Source organism: Apteryx rowi, unplaced genomic scaffold (genome assembly GCF_003343035.1).
Source record: "Apteryx rowi isolate R43461 unplaced genomic scaffold, aptRow1 scaffold_44, whole genome shotgun sequence".
NCBI lineage: Eukaryota > Metazoa > Chordata > Aves > Apterygiformes > Apterygidae > Apteryx > Apteryx rowi.
Genome location: NW_020450694.1, coordinates 2,528,603 through 2,555,566, shown reverse-complemented (window position 1 = coordinate 2,555,566; position 26,964 = coordinate 2,528,603). Strand labels below are relative to the sequence as shown.

General features: G+C 43.7%; 1 protein-coding gene across 1 annotated transcript in view; it reads left to right on the top strand.

The window, feature by feature from the left end:
* Positions 1-24,690, top strand: part of PTPRT (protein tyrosine phosphatase, receptor type T) — a 344,949-nt gene extending 320,259 nt beyond the window's left edge. The window contains exons 23-35 of the mRNA XM_026076804.1: positions 2,041-2,117; positions 3,048-3,084; positions 4,151-4,248; positions 5,972-6,088; positions 7,511-7,665; positions 10,419-10,554; positions 11,592-11,741; positions 14,729-14,902; positions 18,782-18,913; positions 21,638-21,763; positions 23,139-23,302; positions 23,798-23,933; positions 24,637-24,690. Of these exons, the coding sequence (XP_025932589.1) occupies positions 2,041-2,117; positions 3,048-3,084; positions 4,151-4,248; positions 5,972-6,088; positions 7,511-7,665; positions 10,419-10,554; positions 11,592-11,741; positions 14,729-14,902; positions 18,782-18,913; positions 21,638-21,763; positions 23,139-23,302; positions 23,798-23,933; positions 24,637-24,690 (1,556 nt within the window). The remainder of the gene's footprint in view (positions 1-2,040; positions 2,118-3,047; positions 3,085-4,150; positions 4,249-5,971; positions 6,089-7,510; positions 7,666-10,418; positions 10,555-11,591; positions 11,742-14,728; positions 14,903-18,781; positions 18,914-21,637; positions 21,764-23,138; positions 23,303-23,797; positions 23,934-24,636) is intronic.
* Positions 24,691-26,964: the final 2,274 nt, after the last annotated feature.

The following is a 26,964-nucleotide window of genomic DNA, read 5'->3' as shown; positions in this document are numbered from 1 at the left end:
GTCTGATGAATTTTCAGATGAGTTGAACTACACTTTCCATTCAGTGTGCCAAAGATGTAGTCTCCTTGGGTAGCCGAGTCCACTGGAAAGGGTGCAGAATCAGGAATACTTTCTAACCATTGGTAGAAGATGTAATGAAGGTATTTGCTGTTTTTTAAAAGGCCTTTGAAATCTAAAGATAAAAAAACAAAATTAGTGAATTAGTGAAAGGTCTCCCCTCAGTCATTAGCTCTAGGGATCTTTTTTCTTTTTTTTCTTTTTTCTTTTTTTCTTTTTTTTTCTTTTTTTTTCTTTTTCTTTTTTTTGTTCTGCGTGATTCTTAACTAGCTTGGTTTCCAGCCTTGAATTGCAAGTGTGAAACTGTGTACAGGAGATGTTATGTATTTTATATATGTCCAGTTTAATCAGCTCTCTGTCTGTCTTTGAGAATTGCTCTAAGAATAATTCTTCTGTTGTCTGTCTAGCCACCTGATTTACTGAAATTCGTAGTATGATTGCCTTGGGCACAGGTAATCATCTAGAGCTGGGAACAAGATCAGCACTTTGAGAAATACACCTGCTCTCAATGCGTTTACAAAAGTTGTATTTATTGATACAAATATAAYGGAGCCTATGACGGATTCACCTGTGTAATCATTTTTGAATGCAAGTGTGGCATTTGATGAAATATAACAATGTGGTGGTAATTTTTGGTGTGAAAACCTCACCCAAAGAATGAACAGCGTATGAGAATCATTGTTTTATGTGAGCAAATGAATATTTAATACATTCAGATCTTGGTTTTCAGAACTGTGTGCACATCAGCCYTCACAATTCTTATCTGATTATACATTTATTTAAGTCATTATTAAAACCCTTTCTGACCTAGTTATGGCAGAATCAGACCACACGTTTTTGTGTTGCCTTGCTATGATTCCTTTTAATTGAATGTAAATCATGCCAAGGTCCGTATTTTATAAAGCGCTTCTAAACGTTAATGTTTTACTGACTGGGAGCTGCGTTATACATAACTAGCACAGAGAGTAAAAGTAAAATCAATGAAATCTGTGTTACAGTTCTGAAAAAAATCCTTTGAAAAGGAACCCGGAGTGCCCAGCACTGGCCTAGCAGCCTTTACCAGCAATTGCTCCTTAGATAATAGCTGTGCAATTAGTTGTGTGCCAGTGCTGGAACTGCCGGACCACGTCGGATCGCCAGCGCAGCTAGCCGAGCGTCCTCTTTGACAGACCCCGGCACCGGCTGTGCCAGGGATGGATCAAAATAGTCCCTTGGTGGAAAATTATGCCAGAACCTGCCCCGAGGTAGTTTCTTTCTAGGTCTGAACTGTAGAGCATGCTGGGTGATGAAAAGATTGATACCTGTTATTTCATTGCTTTATCTAAAGTAACTTTGAACATCCTCAAAAACRTGAACGGTTCTAACTTTTTTCTTTCTTTTTGCGCCTCTGTGCCGTTCTGCTGCAGTGAGTTCTGCACRTTGTATAAAAGAGCTTTGCTTCGATTTGCTTTGGTATTTCCTGTTTTTTTTCTGGGCTGCCTCATTTGGTATTTGCAGGATTTTATTTGCCATTTTATCCTGTTTAATCTTTTATATGTCTTCATGACCTACTTTATTTTGAGCCTGATCTTGACTGTTCTAGCTCTTGCCTCAGTTTCCTTAGCTCTGAGCAAGCCAGGGAGATGGTTATTTCCAGGTRTGAAGATGGCTTTTTGGCTTTTGTGGTGGAGACGCTTCCCTACAGAGATCCGTCCTGAGACCCCAAAACCAAGCAATATTTGTGGGCTGTGTAAAAGCTCTTACAATAGATTACAGTGCCAGCAGCGTATAGTGAACACTGAATATGAAAGAACAGTAACCTAAAGGTCTAAACATGGCATCTTAAACCCAAAAGGAAGGRCAGGTAGAATAGGAATAGCGCTGTTATTCTCTCCTCTTATTGTAAGTAGTCAGTTAACCACTTGCAAGAATCAGCAGATAAAGTGAAGCACCTACAAACTCCTTTTTATTATTACTGTTGATATTTTTCTTTCCTTCTTTCAGATGATCATTCAAGGGTGCGATTGCAGCTGCTGGATGGGGACCCTCACTCTGACTACATAAACGCCAACTACATAGACGTAAGGCTCGTGGACGCTCCCTGTATGGCAAAGGCTCCTGCTGACAAGTCCCCTTACAGATTTGGGGCATCTTAGATAGGGACTGACTGTTGATCTGATATGAATGACAGACGAACATTATACAAATGTCGTGTTGTGGCAGAGGGAGAAGGTTCTTGGTCTCCAGTGTATTCTTTCTGACTGATCTAGATACATGGAGATTTCCTGTGCTTGACAGATCCACAAACATAAGTGGAATGTGGGATAAATGCACAACGGATGTGGAAATCAATATCAGCCCCTCACAATGACATGAATAGGTATCTGAGATTTATTGGCTGCATACAAAGGTGCAGCGCAGCAGGCGTGTAAATGGATGGGTATATACTTTATTCACATGTTGCAAAGTAACAGTGAAAAAGCCTTCCTCATACATGCAGGGTGGTCAAATGAACGTGCATTATTTTGTACACATTTCCTAATGCTTAGCAACATAACATCATTTTGAAGAGCTGCTTTAATGGAGGAAACTGAGAAATACACTTAATAAAGCTGCATAGCTTTGACATTCATCATTTCCATACAGATGCAAACGCTCGCCTTACATGTTTTTCAGACTAGTAGATGCAAATTTGCATGTTCTTTTTCAGAGTTGCCCACGGGTTAGTTATAGGACTTTAAGGAAACAGTGAAAACTGTCTCGTTTCTGTTTTCTCTTTGATGTAATGAAATCTTCCAGTTTCGTGGGTTTTTTTAAATATTCAGCCTAAGCAAGATACCATTGCTTATAATCCCAATGTGTAACGCAGGTGCTTATCTTCACCCGTTCAATTGCCGGTGTTAGTACACTGTTAAGTGCACAAGAGTTGTTGGAAAGTAGAACATGCATGCTGTTGTGCTTTTTCTGAACTGTGTGCTCGCAAACCTTCATCTATTTTCCTTTTTTTCCAGGGATACCACCGGCCTCGTCACTACATTGCAACTCAAGGCAAGTTCATTCTTGTATGTCTAAATGCTCGTTAAAACCACTGCTGTTTTAAACTGATGACAGAGCAGTTCCATAGCATGGCATCTTCTGTTCTGGGCAATGCCTGGAAACTTAGGGTGGTACAGGGGTACAAAAAGGAAGGGTGTAGGATGTTCAGAGAGATTTAAAGCATTTGAACGTAAAACCTCAGCTACAGATGTTCCTTAAACTAGGATGATATTTTCCTCCATCACTAGGCAAACTTGGGCCATGACCCCTTCCCCTGCCATTATTTGTCCTCACCTTGATGCATCCCTTCCCCGCAAATGTGGCTTTCACATAAGTGACCCAGTGCTTAAATTCTGCTTCATGACTTCCTCTCTGACTTGTCTCAGTCCAAAAAGAAAAGTAACTTATTAGAGTAAAATTGGGAGTCAGAGGATATAAGGGTACAGGGAACGCAGCTGGACAGAGAAGAGGGAGGGTGGAACATGGGCAGAAGGGGAGAAGGGATCCGTGGGAGGATTTTGTCTACGGTGGCGAAGAGAGGAAGGAAACAAGGTCCGAGAGAAGCTCTAGTCCAATAAACCTCCTGCAAGCACTGGCTGTTGGGCTGTTGGAGCCTGAAAACTTTCTCTCTGGGGGAACTTCAGAAACAGCCTCCTTTCTGCATTTTTCCTCTGCCAGAATTTGTAAATATTAAAGTGTGAAATGGAGGGATTTGAGTCCTGCTGCAAGTACAAATCTCAGCAGAGCCCTAATTACAGAGTCACTAGGGTGCATCCATGTCCCATCGTTTGTACAGGATTACCTAGTGGAGCTGTCTCCGCTATTTACGATACAGCCAGCATCTCTGTTTCCAGCATGCTAGAACCTTAAAATCCCCATGCCAGGAAGGATGAGGTGTCTGATTTCTTAAAGACCCCAATGCCGTTGCCTCTCTGTAACCCTGAAGCACAGAGGGATACTCCAAAGGGAGGAGTGGGACTTCATGGGAACACGGCAATGGATGGAAAACAACTGAAACGGATTGCTGGCATTCGATACACTCTCTTAACATGTCCTTTGGTCTTTTCTCCTGGCCCAGGGCCGATGCAAGAGACGGTGAAGGATTTCTGGAGAATGATTTGGCAAGAGAACTCTGCAAGTGTTGTCATGGTCACCAACTTAGTGGAAGTCGGCAGGGTAAGGATGCCGTTTTCCCAACAGGTAAAGCCAAACCAGCGCTGGGCATGTTCCAGGCATGCGCAGGGAGGGAAGCGCCTCTTGTTTGCTGTAGTTTGTGGAGCGAGGGAATGAATTATGCCACGCGGGGTTCTTCTGTGAAATGCCAGATTTTGTAATACTTAGCTACTTCCCTTCCAGACTAATAAGGATCTTGTTCGTGCTGTAAGTCTGGACTTCAGTAGAGTTATACAAATTTATGCTAGCTGAGGAGCTGTTTCCTTTTTCACTACACAGAGAAAAATGTACTTCTGTAATAATTATTCTTTACCGGTATAATCTTAATACTTCTCTACCCACAAAATTCCAGAGGGACAAGGACATGTGACTTGTGTTGAACCTGATCAAAAGAGCTCTTTGCATGACACTTCAAAGCCTAGAGCTTCTGAAAATTTCAGAGGATCACTATCCCAGGGTAGAATGAGACCATGTGCAGCTGGCACCTGGGGCCACCCGGCAGGGTTGGGTGGCTACCCCAGCACCCACAGCTTCGCTGTCTGTGATTCGGGTGAAATAAGAAAAAATGCTTCTCCCAGCATATTCTCCCCAGTCCTGGTAGTCTTCAGGTTAGGAGCATTCTCAGCCGGAGACTGGAGCGCTTTGAAATTTTGCCGTGAAGTTTGTCACCTCCTATTCCTTTGGTATGAAGACAAATTTAGGTGATGGATTACTCGCAGCCATTAGTAATTCAGCAGTTTTGTATGTGCTTGCCTTCAGATCTCGTGGTTAAATGCCACCTGGTCCTGTTGATTTGTTGTTATTTATTCTGTGTATTTTATCTTCTGCTGACATCTCAGTTCAGGATAAACTCCTCTCTCTAAAAAGAATTTATGAGGTTAATCATTATTTTTATATTTATTAAAACCTTTCTGATTATGACTGGGACTGGAATATGAAGCTTACCTTTCAGTAGCTAATTGGCTTAGCTTTTAGGTGCTGTTCCAGTCTTTTGTGCTACAGCAGTTAATAACTTGGTAGTTTTTGTAAGCTTAAATAGCCCTGCTAGAGCTTCATAGCCCTGACTTGAATTTCTACTATTAGTTTTGCACGTGACTTCTAAAAGTAGCTAAGCTTGGGATGTATTTCCACGATCACGAGATTTCTTTCTTGAGCCTCAGCTTGGGCACGTCACAGCTGGTAAAATGTCAAATTTGTGTCCACATCCGATAAGGAAAGCTTAGAGTCAAACAAACATAACGTATCAACAAGTATCACATAGTCCCTGTGAACTGAAATTCTGTAGCTAAACAGAGTTCAGAATTACAGTAGTATTTAGAAAAAGCATTTATTTGAGCTAGAAGGATGACTGCCAGGTATTCTGTAAACCTGATATATATATATATTATATTCTGTATATTTTGTAAACCTGATATAAACTATATATATATATATACACACATACATATATAAGGCAATTTAAGGAAGATGAGATCAAAGAAGAAAAGCTGAATGAATCCTTTGCATTGATATTCACTGCAGAGGAAGCTGAATAAATGTCCTCCCTGTAGTTTCTCTCTATGGTAGAGGAGTTTTGAGCTAACTTATGTACTAGTTTTTTACATGGTCTGAACACCAGGGGAAAGTCCAATTTGTGTTGAGCTTCAGCTTGAAAGTGGAGTACAAGGTAGGTCAGYGCTGACTCAACTTGAGCTATTTCCTCTCAATATTTTCTTTGTGTCCCCAGGTAAAATGTGTTCGGTACTGGCCAGATGACACAGAAGTGTATGGAGATATTAAAGTCACATTAATTGAGACAGAACCATTGGCAGAGTATGTCATACGCACATTTACTGTACAAAAGGTAAGGAAATCTCCAGTCAGCTGAAATCCTGATACAGCACTTCATTTATCATCTGAAATGTGGACTCTGGGAAACATATCCCGAATCCTCTTGGAGGTGGAGCTGTTAATATTTGGATAGGTTTCACTCCAAAAACCTAAACTTCTGATGTAGCTTCCAGTTTTGTACAAATGATTTCGCATGAACATCTAGATGTAGGCACAAAGGTAGAATCCATAGTGCATAAAGTCTAAATGCATCCAAAAGCCAGCAGGTAGTTGACAACATGCCATGAATAATAACTGCTGTTTTACAGCGGCGAATTACAGATGATAAAAGGTACCTATTAAACTAGATGCAAGGGAGGGTCCCTTTCTGACAGGAAAAAAAAWTATTATAAAGGCTTGACTATAAGGCTTATTCCCACATCTGCAGGATTTGGAAGATTTTTGTTATGTTTCATTAGAAATTGGAAGTCTAAATGACAGAGTATTCTAGGTCTGTCCACATCAAAGTGCAAACATTCAGTGAGTTGGTTTAAAGCTTTTCAAAAATTCTCACTGAGTGAACTTCAGCTGAGCCACACTGGGAATATTGTTCCAGGTTTCTAATACACCAGCTCTGTATTTCGTTGAACCACTGAGAAACTTGGTAAGAAATGCTAATGTCAAAGGACGTGTTAATGTCAAAGGACATGCTAATGTCAAAATGCTAATGTCAGAGGACTTGACATTCGTCTCCCCCTGACACTGGATTCCACGTACATTTTCTATATGGTAAAATGCTGTAGCTAACTGACACCTCGTTGTTACCCTTTATGTGTCATATACCCGTGGTGTAGCAATAACCTGGTCTCACCAGAAAGGCCAAGAGATGGGTCCGGGTACCAGTTTTGGCCCATTTCACCACTCGCTGTAATCTCAAGCTGAGATTTTTTGACAGTAGGTGTCAGAAAATCTGCTGTTGCCCGGGACATACCTACTCTGTAAGTTTTAATTCCCCAGTCTGTTGCTTCAGCACCTTTTGATTAACATTAATACTCACTTCATTGAAAAGGATTTGAGAGAGTGACTTGACAGTGGTTTTGGAAATATCGCCAAAGGAGACTGTGAATAAGCGCAGCCCTGCTATGCTGGGACTAAAGTCACCTTGTAAAGTTCCTAATCAGCTCGTATTGAACTCTAGGACAAGTTTGACTAGGGAGCTGGCGTTCACCTTCGTGGTCCTCAGCTGTGTTACCCCCTTCATTTGTAATTGGAGATGCCGTCTCTTGCTCTTTCACCTTGAAGTCGCTCGGAGTGAAAAGCAGTATATGACACGTTCCTGCACATAATTAGATCTAACTGCCTGTTCAGCCCTCGGCGCCAGGGAAAGGGAGCAGGGGTCAAAATAGGCTGGTTGCAACCTGACGGAGGAAAAACAGTGGCTGTGTTGTCTCCTCAGAAAGGCTACCATGAGATCCGGGAGATTCGGCAGTTCCACTTCACCAGCTGGCCGGACCACGGCGTTCCCTGCTACGCCACGGGTCTCTTGGGCTTCGTTCGACAAGTGAAGTTTCTCAATCCCCCCGAAGCAGGACCTATCGTTGTGCACTGCAGGTACGCAAGCGGTTTGTCTTACCTTTCACTCCATCAGCTTTTTAAGCCTTTTTCCTTTCTCTTCTAGCCCCTCAACAGTCAACTACGTCTTGCTTGTTTAAGAGTACAGTTTGTCTCACAAGGAAACAGAGTGGAACCAGGTTCTCAGTTCCAAAGTGGCAGCTCTGGAGCTTAAATGGCATGAACTGGAGGTGATATAAGTAGCTCGGTGAGGGCTATTAGATTGTAGAAAATTTTCGGGTGGCCTGTACACTCTTAGATGCTCGTAGCAGAGCTAGGAAAATGGTGAATAGCTGGGACAGCCATTTGGGTTATTATTTGCAACAAACCTCCCATGGCAGAAGGGACAACGGCTACCAAAAAAGCAGGGCTGCAGACAGGGAGCTTTAAAGCAACTTTGCCTTGCTGTGTCCATGAACACTGCACTGTTGCTTTGTACCTGGGTCAACGGTCTCATCTGCAACGTAGCTCTGTCTTCCTGGGGGTGGATGCCATCCACTGTGCATCTTCGCTTCCTCCAAGCCCAGGATCTGGAAGGGGAAATTCAGCCTGAAAATCTGCTCAGTGCCTCCCAGCTAGGAAATGAAAGGCAGATGCCTGAGGAAAACTGCTTTTTTTTTTTAACAACTGTGAAAATTGAGACTGTTGAATTGCACACTCGCTAACGCAGGCTGCTGCTGTTACTGTTGTGGGCTCCTCTGCGCTGCCTTTTCCCAGCTGAACTTAAAGCCCTGCTGTGCAAGGCACTTTATAAATATGTAGGAAAGTGTCCCTGACGTGAAGAGCTAAGTCTGAAATGCAATCAGACATGCTAATGATGGGAGAGCAGGGAGACGCGCACAGACTGGCGTCAGAGCCGGGAAGGGAGCGCAGGTCTCCCGACTCGGACTGTCCTAATAATTACCAGGTTTCTGCACCAATTTGCAGCATAAAAAAGTTTGGGGGAGGGGTTCTGCTGGATTGGATCAGGGGATTATATGATCTGTTATGGGGATGATATACTGAATTGGAAGATGGTAACAGACGTCAGAAAAAACTTAGCGTTGGATGTGCATAAACATCCTTTTCTCAGCCTCACAGTGAAAACAGTTGCTTTTGTAACCCATCAGTGAAGTATACGCTTATTATTTTACGATCTCAAATGCCAAGAAAGACTGGTGCCACAGCAGAGTTGGAGTTTGTAGCAGCTACTTCTGCAGTGCTGTGACCACAGCTAAGTGCACCGGACCTATAGAGGAGATGGGGGTGCAGCACGAGCCTCGAGAGCAGAGCTAGCTGTCCCAAAATCTCACCCCAGATCAATCCACCAGCAGTTACCTTGTAGCACCAGGCTGTGGGATCAAGAGGAGAGAGAGAATACATCCCAAAACCACTTTAGAAAGGAAAATCTAGTAAATCTTACCTTTTTTTTAGTCTCTTTTTTCAGCAAGCAGTGAATCAGATTTATAATAAAATACAGCTAAGCCCCAGGAGCTGGCAGAAGGGAATTCTTCCACAGCTTAGGGCTTGAATTTACTTCCTTGGAGCTGTGACATGGGTCTGGCCTTGGAAAGATTCATCGTCACCCACAAAGCAAGGAGAAAATTTTCATCCTTCACATTTTAATGAATAAATGCCATTTCCTCTCTGTTATTTATCTGCTTTCGAATTTTAATGACTTGCTTTAAGTAGTAATTACCAAATTCTCCCTACCGATGCCTTGCTGGATAATGCTACTGTTCGATATTTATGAAGTGCCAGGGTCCTCTAAATATAGAAATGTTATAACTATTTGTTAAAATTCTGAAAAGCTGAGAGATAAAGGGAGAGGAAATGCCGCTTATTCATTAAAATTCTGCAAATGAAAAATATCTTCTCTCTATTCAGCAGTTGATTAATCTGGTCCATTAATTTATGGTCATTCATATCTCTTTGCTCTCAGCTCTGCTGGAATTTCATGCAACTGAAGTTTCCCTGATTCTAGCTGAGTTTTCCTTCTTCCTCCAGAGTAGCATGAAGACTTCCTCCTCTCTCTGTCCTTCCCACCTAAACGGCTTGGATGATTTCCCAGGAGGGAAGGGGGGCACAATGACAACACAGTGGAGATGACAACATAGTAGGAGATGACCCAGTTCTCACAAACAGCAGGAGGTTCTAAAATGAAGTTTTTTAGTAGCCTTGAGCTCCTTTTTCTACAACTTTACAACCCACCCCTCAAAATCACCCTGTTCTGGACCCAAAAGCTCTCTGATGCAAAAGGGAAAGGAGATGTTTGAGGTGGAGGACTGAGCATCTTTCATCAGGCCCACCTGGGTAAATGTGCGTGCTTTCTAAAAAGCCCATGAAGAAAAAAGAAAAGAAAAAAAAAGCTTTGAAAAGCTTTTTTTCTGGAATTGTATCTRTTTGCGACCTGGAGGTTGCTCTCCTGTGTCCTTTGTGCTGACAGATGTACAGCTACACAGGCCTGTAAAGTCATGATGAATACTTTCTTCGAATAATTTTTCTGTTAATGTTCAAGAAAACAAAGCTATTTTTTTTCTCCTGCTGCCTGGGTCCTTTCCCCTTGGAAGAAATTTTTCACCTCCTTCTCTTAAATGCTAGGCTGATTTAGCCACACACCAAAATCAACCCATTAGAGAGAGAGGAGCAGCTTCCAAGAGAAGACAGCTGTGTCTGTGCTACAGTTATTTTCTCCTCCTCAAAGCCCTGCCTCTCCACGGTCCGTTGATCATGCAGGCTTTAATTGTTTTTTTTTCTTCTTCTTCTTTTTTTAGTGCTGGGGCCGGGAGAACAGGGTGCTTTATTGCCATTGACATCATGCTTGACATGGCGGAGAACGAAGGCGTGGTAGATATATTTAACTGTGTGCGAGAGCTGCGCTCCCAAAGGGTCAATTTGGTACAGACGGAGGTAGGTGCCAGCACATCTCCTCTTACAACGTACCGCTTTCCTGTCAGCTCCCCGGCTCGCCAGGAGCCCAGCAATTCATTAAGTCGAGGCTGGCTTCCACTGTGCTGTGATGCTACAGGACTGTCTCCGGCTAACCATGGCCAGCTGTGCCCTCAATCGCATTCACGGGCATCTCCTAAACGCCTCCAAGACAGGAGGGCAAATCTTGAAGTTCAGGCCTTGGCGAGGCTGTTTAATTCTGTTCTCGCTTTATAAAAAAACTCGCTCATGAATCCTCTCCTGTCTCCTTCATAGGTATAGTGCAGACTCGGGTAGTACCCATTTTATATCAATGACAAGCTTAAGAAATGAGTGAAACATCCTCAATTTCAGCTTTGAGGTCCTGATTAAGCAAGCTGCTCCATCACATACCTTTCGTAGCTGCACAGACTTCCAGGGAGCTGCTATCATACTACAGAAGTTTTACATATGTGCTTTAATACCTTCCCTTCTTGAGGGTCAAGGCAATAGTCTGGAACAGAGCAGGACTTTTAACTCAGCTGGGCTTCATATCGCATGTGTAGTTCAGGAAAGAGCTTTATGCGCAATACCAGGCATCTCCGAAAGTCAATTAGAGAAGATAGATGGAGCAGACCTGCTAGTACAGTTGTTAGTGTTGCAGGTGGTGTAATACGCCCTAGCCACAGTCCATCCGTGACGGCAAAGGGAGCGTTGCCTCGTGCTTGCGAACAGAAAAGCTTCGCACGCCGATTTCCTACTGGGCCCTCTCCCATTTTGTCCAGGCATTCAGAGATTGGTGACTTCGCATCATGCTTTTAAATTTGAAAGGAATACRAGGCTTCATGTTCAATGATGGGTGAAATATGCTCCGAAAGCTGTCACATTGCACACTGTGTAATTTGCACGTGAAACAGAGCCASATATGCATATCGGGCATAAAGGAAAAAAAGACAACCTAGATTATTTAACTTGACTGTGATATTTCACGATCTGTGTTGAAAATATGATTTTAAYGTCTTGTCCCCTGCACTGTCCAGGAGCAGTATGTGTTTGTCCACGATGCCATTTTGGAGGCATGTCTCTGTGGCAACACGGCCATTCCAGTCTGTGAGTTCAGATCCATATATTACAACATCAGCAGACTAGATCCGCAGACCAACTCCAGCCAGATAAAAGATGAATTTCAGGTAATTCCTTACGCCTGTCTCAGTCGTTGCAGTTGGTGTATTAAATGTGTGTTTAATCGATTTCTTTTTACTGTTTGACAATTTCCAACAGAGCAGAGAAGGGGGACACTGAGCCAGGGGCTGATTTCAGGTGATTTTTGTTGGGTTACTGCTGGATCAGGTTGAGGTTCGTGTTTAAGCGTAGGCTTTTCAGCCTTCGGCAAAGAAAAATTTCCCCATCTCTTTGAAAGAGCAAGGGTATTAATTTTCACAGATAACGTTGGACTTTCTCATTCCAACAAATATATTGTTGTTCATTTAGTTCTGTAATTTATGCAGAAACATTTATGCCTCAAGGTCCCTTATTAACTGGCTCTTGGCTTATATGCTGTTCCCGAGTCCTGACTAGTCGTTCAACTTGCTAACGTCCTTTCATACAAACGAGAAAGTGAGCAGTGAACATTATTTTTTCTAGTACTAATTTTCAGCAGACTGAAACCCTTAGTTCACTGTGCACTTTCTCACAAATACCTGGTGGCCAGAACTGAAGTGACATGTCATAAAACTCACAACTAGTGGAGTAGTGAGGTTTGCCTGGGGCAAGCGATGAAACAGGGGCCGCTCTGTCTTCTGCTAACGTCATTGCTCATCCCATCCTAATAAACCGAGACTTAGGACCCAGTGGCCGTGAGCCAGTTGTACCTCTTGCACAGGAAAGGACTCTCTCTCCAGAACAGTGAACTGAACTTGCCACTCTTATTCCTGAGATATTTGTAAATTCTTTCAGGATTTTCAACCAGCTCCAGTGTGTGTGTGTGGAAAAACATRATATTTTGACAAATTTGGGGCAAGGTGCTGTTTGTTAAGGTCGTTCTTAATCAATGGTAAAAAGATGGAGAACCCTCTAACTGTAGATGTCCCTCATCCCCCAGCAAAGTGTCTTCTGTAGCAGTAGAATAACTTCTGGAAGCCTCAGTGTGGGTCAGATGCCTCTGCTGCTCCACAGCTTTTTCTCCTTCTCTACACAAAGGGATAATTTGTTTTTTGTTTGAAACCTTACAGACGAACATCAGGGTTAGTACAGTGAGATAAAAATTGTGGATCCCAGCTGATGGCAGTTCAAGTAAAAAATCTGGTTTTATCCTGTGATATCAGATCTGTAAAAATGTTTCTGGTTCTGGATGCCTGGCATGAAGGAACCAAAGCCTAACTTTATCAAATTCTGTTGTGCTATTAAAAAAAAAAAAAAAAAGACACCGCTCGCTGTGCTTATTTTGTCATGATATGAGACAAGATTTGTCGCTCGTGTGCTTGTTCTTTTGAGCTGCCAGGGGCTGGCAGCTCCTATGGGAAGGAAAAGCTTGTCTGTACTTTGCATAAGAGGTTTGTTCTCTGTCTACTTGTAGAATGCTATTTTTACAGGATTTTAGCTTAGAGCGTTCTTCAGCCCTAAATGCCTGGTTTCAATGCGGAGCACGTTATCTCATGCTACAATCTTTATGAACCAGTCGATCTAACTATAGATCTGTTAGTAGTCTGTATTATGTTGGTCCCACTGCTCCTCAGGTAAGACTGGATGGTTTTCTCACGTAGTACACGTTGCCCGAACATACAGCAGCTCCGCTCAGAAAGCTTTCAGAATCCAACTAAGCACAAAAACAAGGGAGAGAGGGGAAGGACTTGAAGTAGAGGGGTAAATCGCTAACACATCGCCTGCCTACTCATTTGCACTGTCAGAGGTTTGCGATTTCATGTGGCTCCCTCTTCCCGGCTGCCTGCTTTCCACTTCTGGGCAAAGGAACTTCTACGTGCAGCCTACATAATGTAGAGTAGCAATATTATTTCAAGTTCTATACTTTATGCTTTCTTGCGTATTAGATTGTTTGACCTTCCTCATTTTTCCATTCATAACCTCTCTGTGGCAGAAGTCAAGCTCTGTGTAAGAATTTTTGGCCCCTAAATTTTTGTGTGTTCATCTGATGGTTGCAAAGGAGTTCACTCTATTAATACATGGAGTTGATTCAGGAAAGGGCACATGACAGTTAAAAGTAGAATGGCATCAAATCGCCTCTGATCTACCAAGGCTAAAGAGACTGTTAAAAATGCATTCGCTTTGATTTGCTGTTCCCGACCCCTGCTAAGCTCCCTGGACTGGTTTGTCAGGAGGCCCCCACAATGGTTAACACAAAAGAAAACTAGATTTAAAGAAACACATTCCATCACACTAAAGAAACACCATCCATCATGATAAAAGACTGACAGCCAGCCCCCGGAGATGTGGTATGACTAGGTAAGGGAAGCGTCCTATGCATCTCTCCAAAAGGAAAACAGCGATCTAAATAATATAGGCAACAACTTATCTTTCTCATGTTAAAATATATATATATATATATATATATATACATATTTTTATATCTATTGTTAAGATAAATCACCTGGGAACCACCAGAGGGTTTCAACCTGGCCTTGCCTGCTGGGTAGGCCAGGTCATTACTCACCGTACTTCTGCACAGGATCCCACCAAAGAGGGAGAAGGATGTGTGATTCCACGCTAGAGATGGTATAAACACAAGGAAGTTTCACTCAGTGACAGGGACAAAGCTGCAATTTGTAGCTGTGACAGCTGTTTCCTATCTCGAGGAAGGAACAGAAACGTTATCTAACTGCTGTAGGATTTTAGAGCTGGGAATTGTCAAAACTTCTGTAGATGAAATCCCTAAGGGGAAAAAAAAAAAAGATCTTAGAAGGTGTTTAGTGCCCTTAATTTATGCTAGACTTAGGGTGTTTGGAAGAGCCCCTCAGGAGCACATGCAAAACTTCCTGTATTATAGCAGCAACAAGCTCCTCGGTGCTTATTCTTTTCCATATTCTCTGGGATCCCAAAGATCTGCTATTCTAAATAGCTTTAAAATAAGCTAACTGTGTAGAGGACGTCTTTTTTAGAGGTGATTCAAAGATACTCAGCCTGCATCTGTCTGTCTTTCCCTTCTCCCCTCCCCTTTTTGCAGACTCTCAATATTGTGACGCCACGTGTTCGGCCAGAAGACTGCAGCATCGGGCTTCTGCCAAGGAACCACGACAAGAACCGCTGCATGGATGTGTTGCCCTTGGACCGGTGCCTGCCTTTCCTCATCTCTGTGGATGGTGAATCAAGTAACTACATCAATGCTGCACTCATGGATGTAAGCAGCGCTGTAGAGTCCACGCTGGTCCTAGTTTGCTTTGAGTCTGTTCATTCTGTCTCTCTCTCTTTTTTTTTTTTTTCCCTGGGAGAAGTGGATCCAAAGCAAAAGGTATTTTTTTTCCTGCGTTTTTTTGGGCTGAAGTCTCAAAACCAGAGCAAAGCCACATGAATTTTGTCACCTTCACAGAAATGCAAAAATGGGTCACGTAGACTCTGGTTTATCACAATACTTTGTAGTTTTGTGTGGAAATAGTGTGGAAAATTTTTGACTAAGAAGCCCATCAGTGTGCAGTCTGGGGTTACACCTTAGAAAGGCAGATGGACAAAGAAGTGGTAGGGCAACTCTTCCCTTGCACTGATTGATATGTAAGTTGGAAGAGAAATGTTCACCAGGAGGAACTGCCAGGTCAGCTTTTTGTAAAGAATAGTTTGCGGTGTGGAGAGAGTGATTTATTTGAGCCTATGTGGTTAGGACTATGGGAGTGCAGGGATCAGATGTGCAAAAAACTTCAGGGCTGAAGGATATGAGTTAAGCTGATGTGAATCTGTCTGAAGGCATTTTCCCTTGCTGTGTTTATAGGCTAGAGTCTAGCAGGGCAGGTCATTTGTGTATGGTGAATTATGTTGATGGTTTCTTTTTTACTAAGATACCTAACTGCCTTTGGACACAGATGCCTATAAAAGACCCTAATTATTGCAGTTGGAGTATGTGTAAATATGATCTAGGGTGAAGTGTCATCATTTTTTTTCAAGTAATGTTGAATATGATCAGTCTTTTTAAATTTTGTTCAGTCCCTCATTCTTTGGGGAACAGTGATACTCCTGTATTTAAGAGGTTAAGTCAAATGGTCGTGGAATGGACCTTAGATATTTTTTGGAAAGGTTTTGATGTTTCCATTGCAAATGTGCCTGAGGAAACAGTTTTTCTTTTGTTTTTTTTTTTCTTTTTAATGTGTTTTGTGCTTTGGCAAATCTGCCGAAGCACAATCCATTCTCCTCTGATTTCTCAGGGCTTGTGAATGTGCACATTTCAGCCTGCATTACTTCAAACTTGCATTTCCCTTCCCTACAAAATTCCTGCCAATTAATATTTTTTGTGTAAGGAGATGTTTCACCTGTCATTGATATTCAGCCACCTATGATGTCCTCTGACACTCATTTATCCTTTCATAGAGGAATCAGTAGCTCTTGACATAGTCACGTAACAGCCTAAATCCCAGATCCTCCTGGGCTGTTCCTGCTGGGGACAGACCTTGCAATTCTTTGTTTTCCAGTTGCTTAACATCTGCAGTTTTGTACTGAGCATGGACTCTGCAAGAGACCGTCTATCCCACCTAGCCTTGAAGTAGCATTTGTTCTTCCCTTGTGTGAAGACTGGCATGTCCTGGGGAACACTTGGCCACATGGACCCCCAATGCTGATCATTTTATTTACCACTCCCTTACAGGTTTCTCATGTTTATCTTTTTTTCACTTCTCTCCCGATTCTTTCTTGAGTTGCAGGATGCCCTGCATTTTACATGAAGGTTGTGATGGAAGAAGTAGTAGAGCAGGAAGGGTAATGGTGCACCTAGAATGGTTACCATTGGGTTTCCAAAGGGTTTGGAAGCATAAATCTCCAGCTGTTGTCTCAGGAAAACAGTCTGGCAGGCTGCTCAGGACTGTGTTCACCAAAATTAGTCTTAGACACAGAAGGCCATTTGGACCTGCTTCCAGAGCCATTGAGGCTCTGGAGGAGAGAGGATCCCTCAGAAGGTGAAGCACTTCATCTGGACTTCCAGTTCGAGCCGTGCTGAAGACTGTCTCAGTCTGTTAGCTGCAGAGCCCTAAGAAACTGGCCTCTTGTGCCTTGAGTTAGCTTTTGGGAATACCCATACCAGTTAGCTCCCAAGAATACCAGTTAGGGACCTGTACCGACCACCACCCAGTCCAGGCACTCAGCTCCATCCTTTTGTTGTTCATTTGAAGAATGAGGATAAGGATGAATGAACCAACTCAATTGAAAGAAAAAGTATTAGCCTACACGCTTTCTGGATTTGAGCAAAACCTTCTCTGAGAGCAGGGCCAAAGGGCTGCTGCTGTCCGCAGAGGACAGAAATTCTACCCAGGAGATTTCAAGACTCCCGGCCTTTTCTCTTCACATCCTCTGTCCCTTTCAAGTCAACAGACCTTGGGGTCTTTGCTGTGACAACCATTCAGTGTCACGTTTGCGTCAGCAAAATGCCTTGTTACGAAGAAAGGTGAAAGGCCGTCCCTCTCCCTCCCCTAAAGCAGTTGAACATGCTTCTTAAGCAAAGGGGCTGTACCCACGTGTCTGATTCATGCCATACAGAAGTGCTAGTAGGTTTGTATTTAACTCACGTCTTGGAGAAAGATGGAAGTATTTTCTTTCCAAGATCGTACCAATGCTCTCTTACATGCCTAATTAAGATCTCCGTGTGTCAGCTTCCTTCCCTTTAAAACAGGACAGGGAGGCTGACTCCTCGCTTAGAGCAAAGAAACAGGTGGGCTGTGTTTCTTTTTTCTCCTACTGGCAAAACCCACAAACGGATAATACCTTCAACCGACTGTTCAGCCAATTATGCAATCTGCTATATCGGTGCATAATGAAATAAATTAGCAGAAACGTTACCGTGTTCTTAACTCTAGGGTTTGCTTTTGGAGGGGAGGATGAAGGCAATAAGTTTCTCCATTTTATGTACTGCTCTGTTGCCTGTCTTGATCTGTACAACATAGCTTTAAATCCATATTGGTGCTCCTACGTTTGAAATGCAGAGTAGGAAGAAAGAGGAAAATCTGTTGCAGACTGGTGGTTTCCCAACAGTTTTCCTTTCCCATCTCTTTACTTCATTCCCCATCACCCTCCTCGCCCGTGTGCGCTCAGAAGCATGTTGCAGCCACCCTGTGAACTTGTTAGAAAGGTGCAGAACGTGCGCGGCACCCTCTCCCATCCCCAAAATAGTCTGCTTGGCACTTCCACCCACAACTGGCTCCTGTGGAGGAGAAACTGCAAACCCTAACAACTGTCATCTTAATACTTTGGGTATTTCTTTCTTTCTGTGTTGTAAAACCAAAATCTTAATTTGTCTTTTACCAAGCGTTATTGTTCCTTTTGATTCAAGTCTGCTTCGCGGTCGTACGGCACAGAGGGTCGTGCAGGTTGTGGGCTCACCCGGGCGTTGCCCGCCGCAGCGGGAAGGCGATAACGCTCGGAGCCGGTCCCCGTTGCTCCGCGATGTCGGCGTGCCTTGYGGAGATGCCCGAACGTGGCCCCGTGGAGCCTGGGCGCACCGTTCCCCTCCCTTTGCGGCCCGGGAGGCTGGAGGGCTTCCTCRAGGAGGAGGAATAGCGGCAGCCGTCGAATGCCGGTCTGCCAGACTCTGAATACTGCCCCACGTGCTCTTAGGGGATGTCTGTAAATCCAGACGAGCCGTTTCTGTGGCACTGTGCCACCAGGGAGCTATAGCAGACGGGGGACTAATCCCTTCTGTAGTTCCTAGAGGCCCCAGCAGCAGAAAGGATAACATTTTGCTTCCAGCTATTTTCTTGCTAATTATTAATATTACTAGTAGTAGTAGTAGTAGTAGTAGTAGTAAGAGTAGAATTAGAATTATTTGCTGAGTCTCAAAATATAAATAATTGATTTGGGTAATCTCTGCTCTTGTGACACTCCTTTAATGAAATGTCTTCATTGGGAGCAAAAGAATCCCATTATGAGACATTCATTCATTGCACGGCGATAACAAGGAGAAGGATATGTGATTTGTATAATCTGGTTAAATGGCTCAGATTGCCTAGCCATAGCCTCCTGGGTATAATATTCGTCTGAATAAAAGTTGATTGAATTTTTTTTTTAACTAATCTTATTCTTTTGTTAGAGCCACAAGCAACCTGCTGCCTTTATTGTAACCCAGCACCCTCTGCCCAACACCATAGCAGACTTCTGGAGGCTGGTGTTTGATTATAACTGCTCCTCCATCGTGATGCTGAATGAGATGGACACAGCACAGGTAAGTGATTTGTTTGTCATTTCTGTTGTGTGACTTTCTCCTCAAATCCAAAAGATTTTGAGGGGAATCTCTGCTGCCATTTTCTTGTGGTTAAAAAAAAAAAAAATACAAAAGGGGAACTGGAAAGGAATAAATAAGGTTTTAGGGTACAATGAAGGATAAAGGCCAGATCCACAAAGATATTAAGGTGCCTGGCTCCTGCTAAAGCGGCTCATTCTCATTGCAGTTAGCAGGGATTAGCTGTCTAAGTACATTGTATTTGCAGGCCTGTGACTCCCTCCCAAACCTGCTTTCTTCTCTTTCTTATTTTCCTTTTCCTTTGGTTCAGAAAAATGTAATTCCCTACCCAGAACCTCAGTGTCTTCCTGCTTGCCCATCACTTTCTGAGATCCCAACTAGAACTGCAAGAGTGCAGTCAGCAAGCCTGTTCCCATGGCATTCCAGAAGAATGGAAGCAAGAGAGATGCTGAAATTATACTGAAGGAGCTTAAGAGCCTTTTCCCTGAGATTCCCAATGAAATTCTATAGGGTAGAGAAGTGTAGTTAGTCGATGTAGCTTCTGGAGAAGCATATGATGCTATGTATTTTTTTTTTTCCTTTCCGGAGTCGTGTGCGAGTTGATTTCTTACCGAACGTAACGTTATTTCAGAAGTAGGTCTCGCTGGGTGAGGAGTAGTTCCCGTTCCTTCTGTACGAGAATTTCCAGCCACCTTGCTGATGAGTGGCAGAAGATAACAGCTTTCAAAAAAGGGTAATCATGCAATTTGTATAAAGAGTGCATTTGGCATTGCTAATTCATCCATTACAGCACTCGTTAAACAAGAGGAGAAGAACCCTCAAGTACTAGGTACTTTATGGCTTAATTTTTCATTTGTCTCTTCGCTGCCTTCAGAATCTTGCCACACTCAAAGACAGCGAGATTATTGGGCCCTTTTTTTGATGGTAATGGAGAAACCAATCACACTTTCGCTGAGGGGATCTCCCTTCAGGGTGAGCGCTGTGGGATTTCGTTTCGATGCGCAGCCGGAGCGCTGCGTTCCAGCCTTTCTGCCGCGGGCTCTCCAGGCGGCCAGTGCCCGAGTCCTGACGCTCCGTGCGAGGAACCCGGGACCCTGTGCGTTTCATACCGTCGATCAGGTTCTCCCAGCCTGCTTCTGAGTCTTGGCGTTGGATCCGTACACGGATTTCATCTTTTTCTTTTTTCCTGCTGGAAACTAGACACACTTTCTCATGCTTTGTTTTCGGAAAACAGGAAATTATCAGCCTCAGACCAGTGTTGTTCTTGTTGACTATCTCTGTGCACAAGACTTTACCTGCCTTGTTTTTCATCTTGGCAATTTCAGTTTTTAACAGAGAATTTGTAGGCACAGAAAAGGAGATTCGGCAATGCACAAAGCCCGTTTGACAGTTACCTAGCACGGGGTCAACTAGCTCAGGTTTGCAGCCAACGCCAAAAACATACTCCTCGCCCTGGAAGTAAAGGATGGTTGTAAAGTTTATATGAGCTCTCAAGGCATGGTGTGGAAGTTCGATACCAGTTGTGAAGTGAGGTTTCTGAAAAGGAAACTCGGCTGTCTTACGCTGTAGTGCTTGCGCTGTCATCGTATGACAACATCATCGTCATCTCACTGTTCATCATTACCTAATCTGAGCCCTATACCATAACTATTACCAAATTGCTGGTCTGCAGTTGCATGCAAATACCATACTAGTGCACTTGAATGGGGTGTGCTCTGCTCRTGGGGATGCAGACAGCTGGCTTGAAAACACAAACACAGGAATCGCTTACGTAAAAGCTGTGGCTGGAATGAAGAGAAGAGTTAAAATAAATAGAGAAGTAAACCTGTAGTCCACTCTGCAGTAAAAAAAATGCAAATAAAACCATTTAGAGTTCAGAGAACATAGCAGACCATTTTAAGCACTGTGTAAAAGTATGCATATGGGTAGATGGCCATTCACAGGCCTGCTTTGTGGAAAGCAGATTTGTAATATTAGGACAGATCTTTCTCTTCTCTGTCCGATGCACTTCGAGGTGGTTTCCTAAAGCATCTGTGCAGCTCAGATCTCCTTACCTATCGGACAAGTGCTTTGAGAGGAGATCGGTAGGCTGCTTGACAGTCTGAATGAGGAGTAAAGACAGCCTTCAAAGGAGGACTTGTTTATGTGCTCTTGGCTTACTTTTTAATCTTGCAAAACTACCAAGGGCAAGGATGCATAAGATTGCATGACTATCCCACCCAAATTTAATCCCATATGATCAAGGGAATAATGGGAATGCAGAATTAATGCAGTGGCATGCACACACTTGACGTCATTACTGAGTATGATTGAACTTGAATAGTTCGAGATCAAGTTCAGATGAGCATCTGGGGGTTTCAAAACTTCTCAAAAATTACACTTGAAAATAGGAGGAAGAAAGCACAAAGAAATACAATCTCAGCAGGAACTGCTAATGAGATCTCATACAAAATATTTTTTTGCCACAATCTATTTCCAGATGGATTTCACATACTTAGATTAAAATCTGTGTGGTTAGGATTTTTTTATACTTTCAATTCAGTAACATCAGCATGAGCAAAGATTGTGCATTTAAAAAAAAAAAAAAGAATTCCAGGATTGGTTACAGATTTGAACTGGATATAAATTTGAATGGAAAGAAGACTTACCATAAGGTTCCTTGTTAATAGTTAACATGCTTTCTGTTTCTTGTGGTGTTTTCACTAGCTCTGCATGCAGTACTGGCCGGAGAAGACATCCTGCTGTTATGGCCCCATTCAAGTAGAGTTTGTTTCAGCAGACATTGATGAAGATATCATCAACCGGATATTCCGGATCTGCAACATGGCCAGGGTAAGATAGTGAAATACGAGTTTGCTCATTTATTCTGTGAAATATATTTTAGCTTGAGGAAGAGCCGGAACTAAGAGTTGTGGTTTAGAGATGCTGAATCTCTCACCTAGGAACAGGTTTCCAGTGCAAAATTTAGTAGCTACTTCCTTTAATTAACATTTAGTTACATCAGTCTACATTAGTAAGATGCTCTTGGCCGAGAGCAGCAAGCGGATGATACGAGCTGGAAACCTGCGTTTAATGGAATGCATTTTCTGTGTGTATTTGAGAACAATTAATCACCTAGTAGCCAACGTAAAACCATCAATATTGTAGGAAATAAACTAGGATAATGTCAACTGCTCTCCGTCTGTCAGCCACTATGCAGGACATTTACAGTAGCTTTGTCTCTGAAGACAGATGCAGTGTTTACTGGCTGGACTGGCATTCCCAGTTGCCGCTGTTTCCCATAAATAAGCAACTGCCATTTCTGCAAGCAGCTTCTTGTCTGCCTCCTGCAGCCCCAGGGTGGCTGAAATGGTACTGACAAAGTTTATCTGCGCGCTGGACCCAAGCGATGCAACTTAAGGGCTGCASTGGCCTTGATTTCAGCAGATGATTTTTCACTCAGTAATTGTTTCCCAGATTGATTATACCTCTATTTTTTTTCTTTTTTTTAATCAGAAACGGAAACAGGTTCCAGAAATTACATTTCCTTCCTATTTAACGCATCAGTCTCTGATTGTGCGGTAGACTCTATGCAGCAATTCAGTTATGCCGTTACAGATTGAACSCTGTGGTCCATTTACATGAGTGGATAAATCAGATACATATTCACCTTGCCAATATCCCAAGGCAGCTGCCTGTGAACTGGGGACAGCCCTGACAATAGGTAGCTAATAACACTAAGCCTCTGTGGCTCCCACACTGCAAACTAGCGAGCAAATGCAGAGCTTTCAGGGTGGCTGCTGTAAATTCATGGCTCTCTGCGCCCATCTGTATTCAACAACAGCTTTGCTAAAATCTATATGAGGCTCCTTTCCTTCTGTGGTCCCCAGAGATATTCTGAGGGTGCTCAAGTGGCACAGCTAACCTCCAGCGCAGGCTTCCAGGAAAGACATATCTGATCTCTCCTTCCAGTTTGATGAGACTTGATTCTCTATTGTAAACAGCACCTCGTTTTTGCCCAGCTCTGTAGTATCTGAGATCACCATTATTTCCAGGCTTTTGCAAAGTCCTTGTTCCCCACTGTGTCGGGTATCCAGAGTGAAGGTTGCTGACACTGATGACGCCAAATTCGGAGGGACAGTGCTTCATCACCAGTGCACCCTGCTTTACCCTCTCTCTGCTTTTTGACCCATTTCATTTGTCATCTTGAAAATGCTATTTATTTTAGCCCCAGGATGGATACCGTATCGTTCAGCACCTGCAGTACATTGGCTGGCCGGCATACAGGGACACCCCTCCTTCCAAACGCTCCCTCCTGAAGGTGGTCAGACGGTTGGAGAAGTGGCAGGAGCAGTACGACGGGAGGGAYGGACGCACTGTCGTCCACTGCCTGTAAGTCGGACTGGAAAATGCTTGCGACCTTGCGTGTGCTGTCTGACGAGCGCTGATTATAGATCTGGAGATCTGGTGGGCTGCCAGGCTTCCGCTGGGGAAAATGAAGTTAAATTACATTTGCAATACAATTCAAGTTGAATATTGTGCTACAGCCTAGCATCCTGGCCCAGAGGCTTACCAAGCGTAATGAGGAGTCGCTGAAAAGGCTCTGCTGCTTTGTGTCGTGTAAATGGGGATTTAGGTAGACCTCATGATTGCAGCCCAGACCCCCAGAAGCAGCAGTGCCAAGTGTCCAGCCCTGGTCACGGCAGGGCTTCTCCTGTTGCGTGGCCAGGTCAGCGGGAGCAGCGCTGGGGTCCTGGGGCTGTCTGCCGCCGCCGGGGATCGACTTGGTCCTTCCACCCCATCTCRCACTGCGCTGCTGCCGTCCGTTATTTCCACTGCTTAGGCCCTGGCTAGCTTTACCTRTTGCCTCTTTCCTTCTGCACCTAGGAACGGCGGGGGACGCAGTGGCACCTTCTGTGCCATCTGCAGCGTGTGTGAAATGATCCAACAGCAAAATATCATCGATGTGTTCCACATAGTGAAAACGTTGCGGAATAACAAATCCAACATGGTGGAGTCGCTGGTAAGCTCGGTTCCTGCGCCTCGCCCACCCAGCGTAGGCAGGGGCACGTCAGGGTAGCTAAAGAGCTGCCTGGCTTAGCTTGGTGAAYCAAAACCAGTCTTCGTTTAACGCCATCAGAATTAAAGCCAGTCCCGTTGTTAGCACATRCGATGAATCGGCGGGTTCTCCTCCTTCTCTCCCCGAGACGAGGGGGAGCGATGAGTAGTGCTTCCCRCATCCAGCTGCCCCCAGGAGCTTAAAGCCCCAAGCCGTGTCCCCGCGGCTGCGGGGCRGGCTGGGAGTCCTCCTCCTGCGCACACGCAGCGCCCAGAGCTAGGCATGCCTCGAAACCGGGAAGGGAGAGCAGCCCCACCCCAGGGCCTTGCTGCCTGCAGCTGAAGAGATTAAACTGTCCTGAATTCAAGCATCTCAACTGATCAAACCGAGCTCTTGCCTCCAAGGCGGTGCCTGCGATGAGGGCATGGAGGAAATAACGAATAGCCTGTGTCCTGCCTGCCTCTTCGGGTATTTCTCCCTCCCGTTGACTATAACATCTCTTAGTAACATGCATTCAGCATCCCGTAGAAATGCAATTAATGTTTGCCTGCTCCTGCCAAACGGTATAAGTAAGGGAGAGGGGGGTGGTTCTCGTCAGCRTGTGGAACGAGGCTCTGGAAGAGTTCACCTGTGTCCTTCTGCCACCGCTTTCTGCTCTCTCTTTCAGGAACAGTATAAATTTGTATACGAGGTTGCACTGGAATACTTGAGTTCCTTTTAGCCGAGCGGAGGGAGGGGAGTCCCCCAAAAGCCAGAGCCCCGTCTCTGGCAGACRCTCTCTTCCCCTCTCCCACACTGGAAGACAGTAACAAGTGTGGGAAGGAAAAACTCTCCTTCCCGGAGCCAGAGACTGCGACTGCACAGACCTCAGCGCCGCTGGGAGGGCGAGACGATGCCTGTGTTTGCTGCTGCCTGCTTTCTATCGGAGCCTCTACTGCTTCTCAAATAACCTACCGGACCGATTCGCAGAACGGGAGACAGGCTGCAAGACTGGACGTTCTGATCCCGTCTGACTTCTCCTCTCCTCTTTTGGATTGTATTTTTGCTCTCCTCGCTACGGAGTGGAGAAAGAATGAAACCCCGAGGAAATTCTATCTTTTAAATGTCTCCTTTTTAATTTGTGATTTTGCTCTCAAACCCCAGTCTTGAAATTTTGAATTTCATGCAGCAGTCATTTGGGAAAAATGAGATATAGCCATAGGGGATACAGGAAACTTTTTGTTACAGTTTGTCTACCTTCTCTGTTTGGGTTTTTTTTGTTCTTTGTTTTGTTTTGTTTTTTTCCAAATGTAAAGGCCAACACCAAAAAAAAAAAATAATGCTGGAGTTCTCTTCCCATATCCAGTTCCTTTTAGCATGCAGATAGACAGCGGAAATGAGAAGCTGTTCGTGTATTCACTGCCTCGGCTTCTGCACAAATGTTTCCTCCCAGTTTCTGCTGGACTCCCAAGGCTGTGCCCAAGCCGGTTACATCTCCCTGGTCCATGTTCGTTTCAGGGCTGATGAAGCAATATCATTAAAGARTTTCAYAGCCGCTTAACCCTTAAAATTAAACACTTACATCAAGCAAATTGCATTTGTCTCGCAACTTTGGTAACTTTGTTACCRTATTTTTGAAGAATTTGCTGGGGTGCAGTGGGTCTTTAAAAAACAAGGTATAAAGTCAGTACTTATTGGTTATATATTATGTRTTATTATTTTTTATTTATTATTTGTATTGCTGTAGCACTTAGGAGCCCTAGTCACGACAGGACCCAATTGAACTAGGCACTGTGCAAACARAGAACAAAAAAGGTTCCTGGTCACAGAGCTTAAAAATCTGGAGGTAATCTTAAAGTTGTGTTTGATCAAGATTTCCTCACTATTTCCAACCTGTTGTACTGTCAGATGTAACTGAGCAATTTATCCAGATTTCCAGRCCCTGCAAACTTAAGAGTGGTAACCCATCCAAGCTGTAGGAAAAGCGATGTACCTACACAGAAATCTATAGTGACGTGCGTTAAGAAATGCATTAGACCAGCACAGCAACTTTCCATCTTAAGCAAAACAGCTTYTGTTTTGTGCTGCAGAAATGCCTGTGCAACTCTATTTCTTTGAAGCAAACGGCAGATGTGTTTTGCCACGGTTCTGGATCTTACTCTGACTTCTTTGCAGCTAAGAAATTGCTTTTCCAAAAGAGTATAAGTAAGTAGTTAATCATTGAGGTCTGCAGGGTAATCTCAGAGAAAAAAAGAAAATGTAAATGAACAAGACCTTACAATATTCAGTATTTCAGTTTAGTCATTTATTTATATAGAGGTACGGGAATATGAGATTGCTCTCTATGTAAATCAGATCCTGGGAGAGGTAGGTTTCTTCAGATACAGACTTTCTAAAAGCTAGACTGAAGGTGAGAGTTTAAGAAAATTCCACTTTCTGACCACCCCGTAGTTTTCTGCTCTCRGGTAAATACTCAGAGACTGTGCCATGAGCTCTGTCATGTCAATGTCTGACATAGAGAATGCCAGAAGTTCAGAAAATGGTGGTAATTCCATACGTGAATCCAAAAGACCTCTCTGATTCCTTGTCGTTCTTTTTTTAATAGTCATACCTCTGCCTTGACAGTGAAGGAAGAGAATTATTAAAATTGATGAAAACAACTCTCAACTTAAACACACCTGTACCTAACTGAACAGTTACCATCTCTGCCAGGACCTGCAAAAATCTAAGAGAAGATGCTGGGTATTTGCAAACAGAACAGGAAAATAAAAGGCAAGCAACACTGTGATGTAAAAAAGARCAGGAAGGCAAAACAGTAGTGTTTTGATTAGAGGTGTCTTGCTGCAGCAGTGTAGGTCAGTAGTCGGGTGCCAGTTGCAGAGAAGAGGGGAGTGAGCACTGATCCTAGGGCAGGATTTTTCAACAGCTGCCTAAGCAGAAAGAAGCTACAAGTCAGCAAGGTGTTTCTGAGTTCCTTCAGTCCAGAAAGCCAGAGGGAATCAGCCCGTTTTCCAGT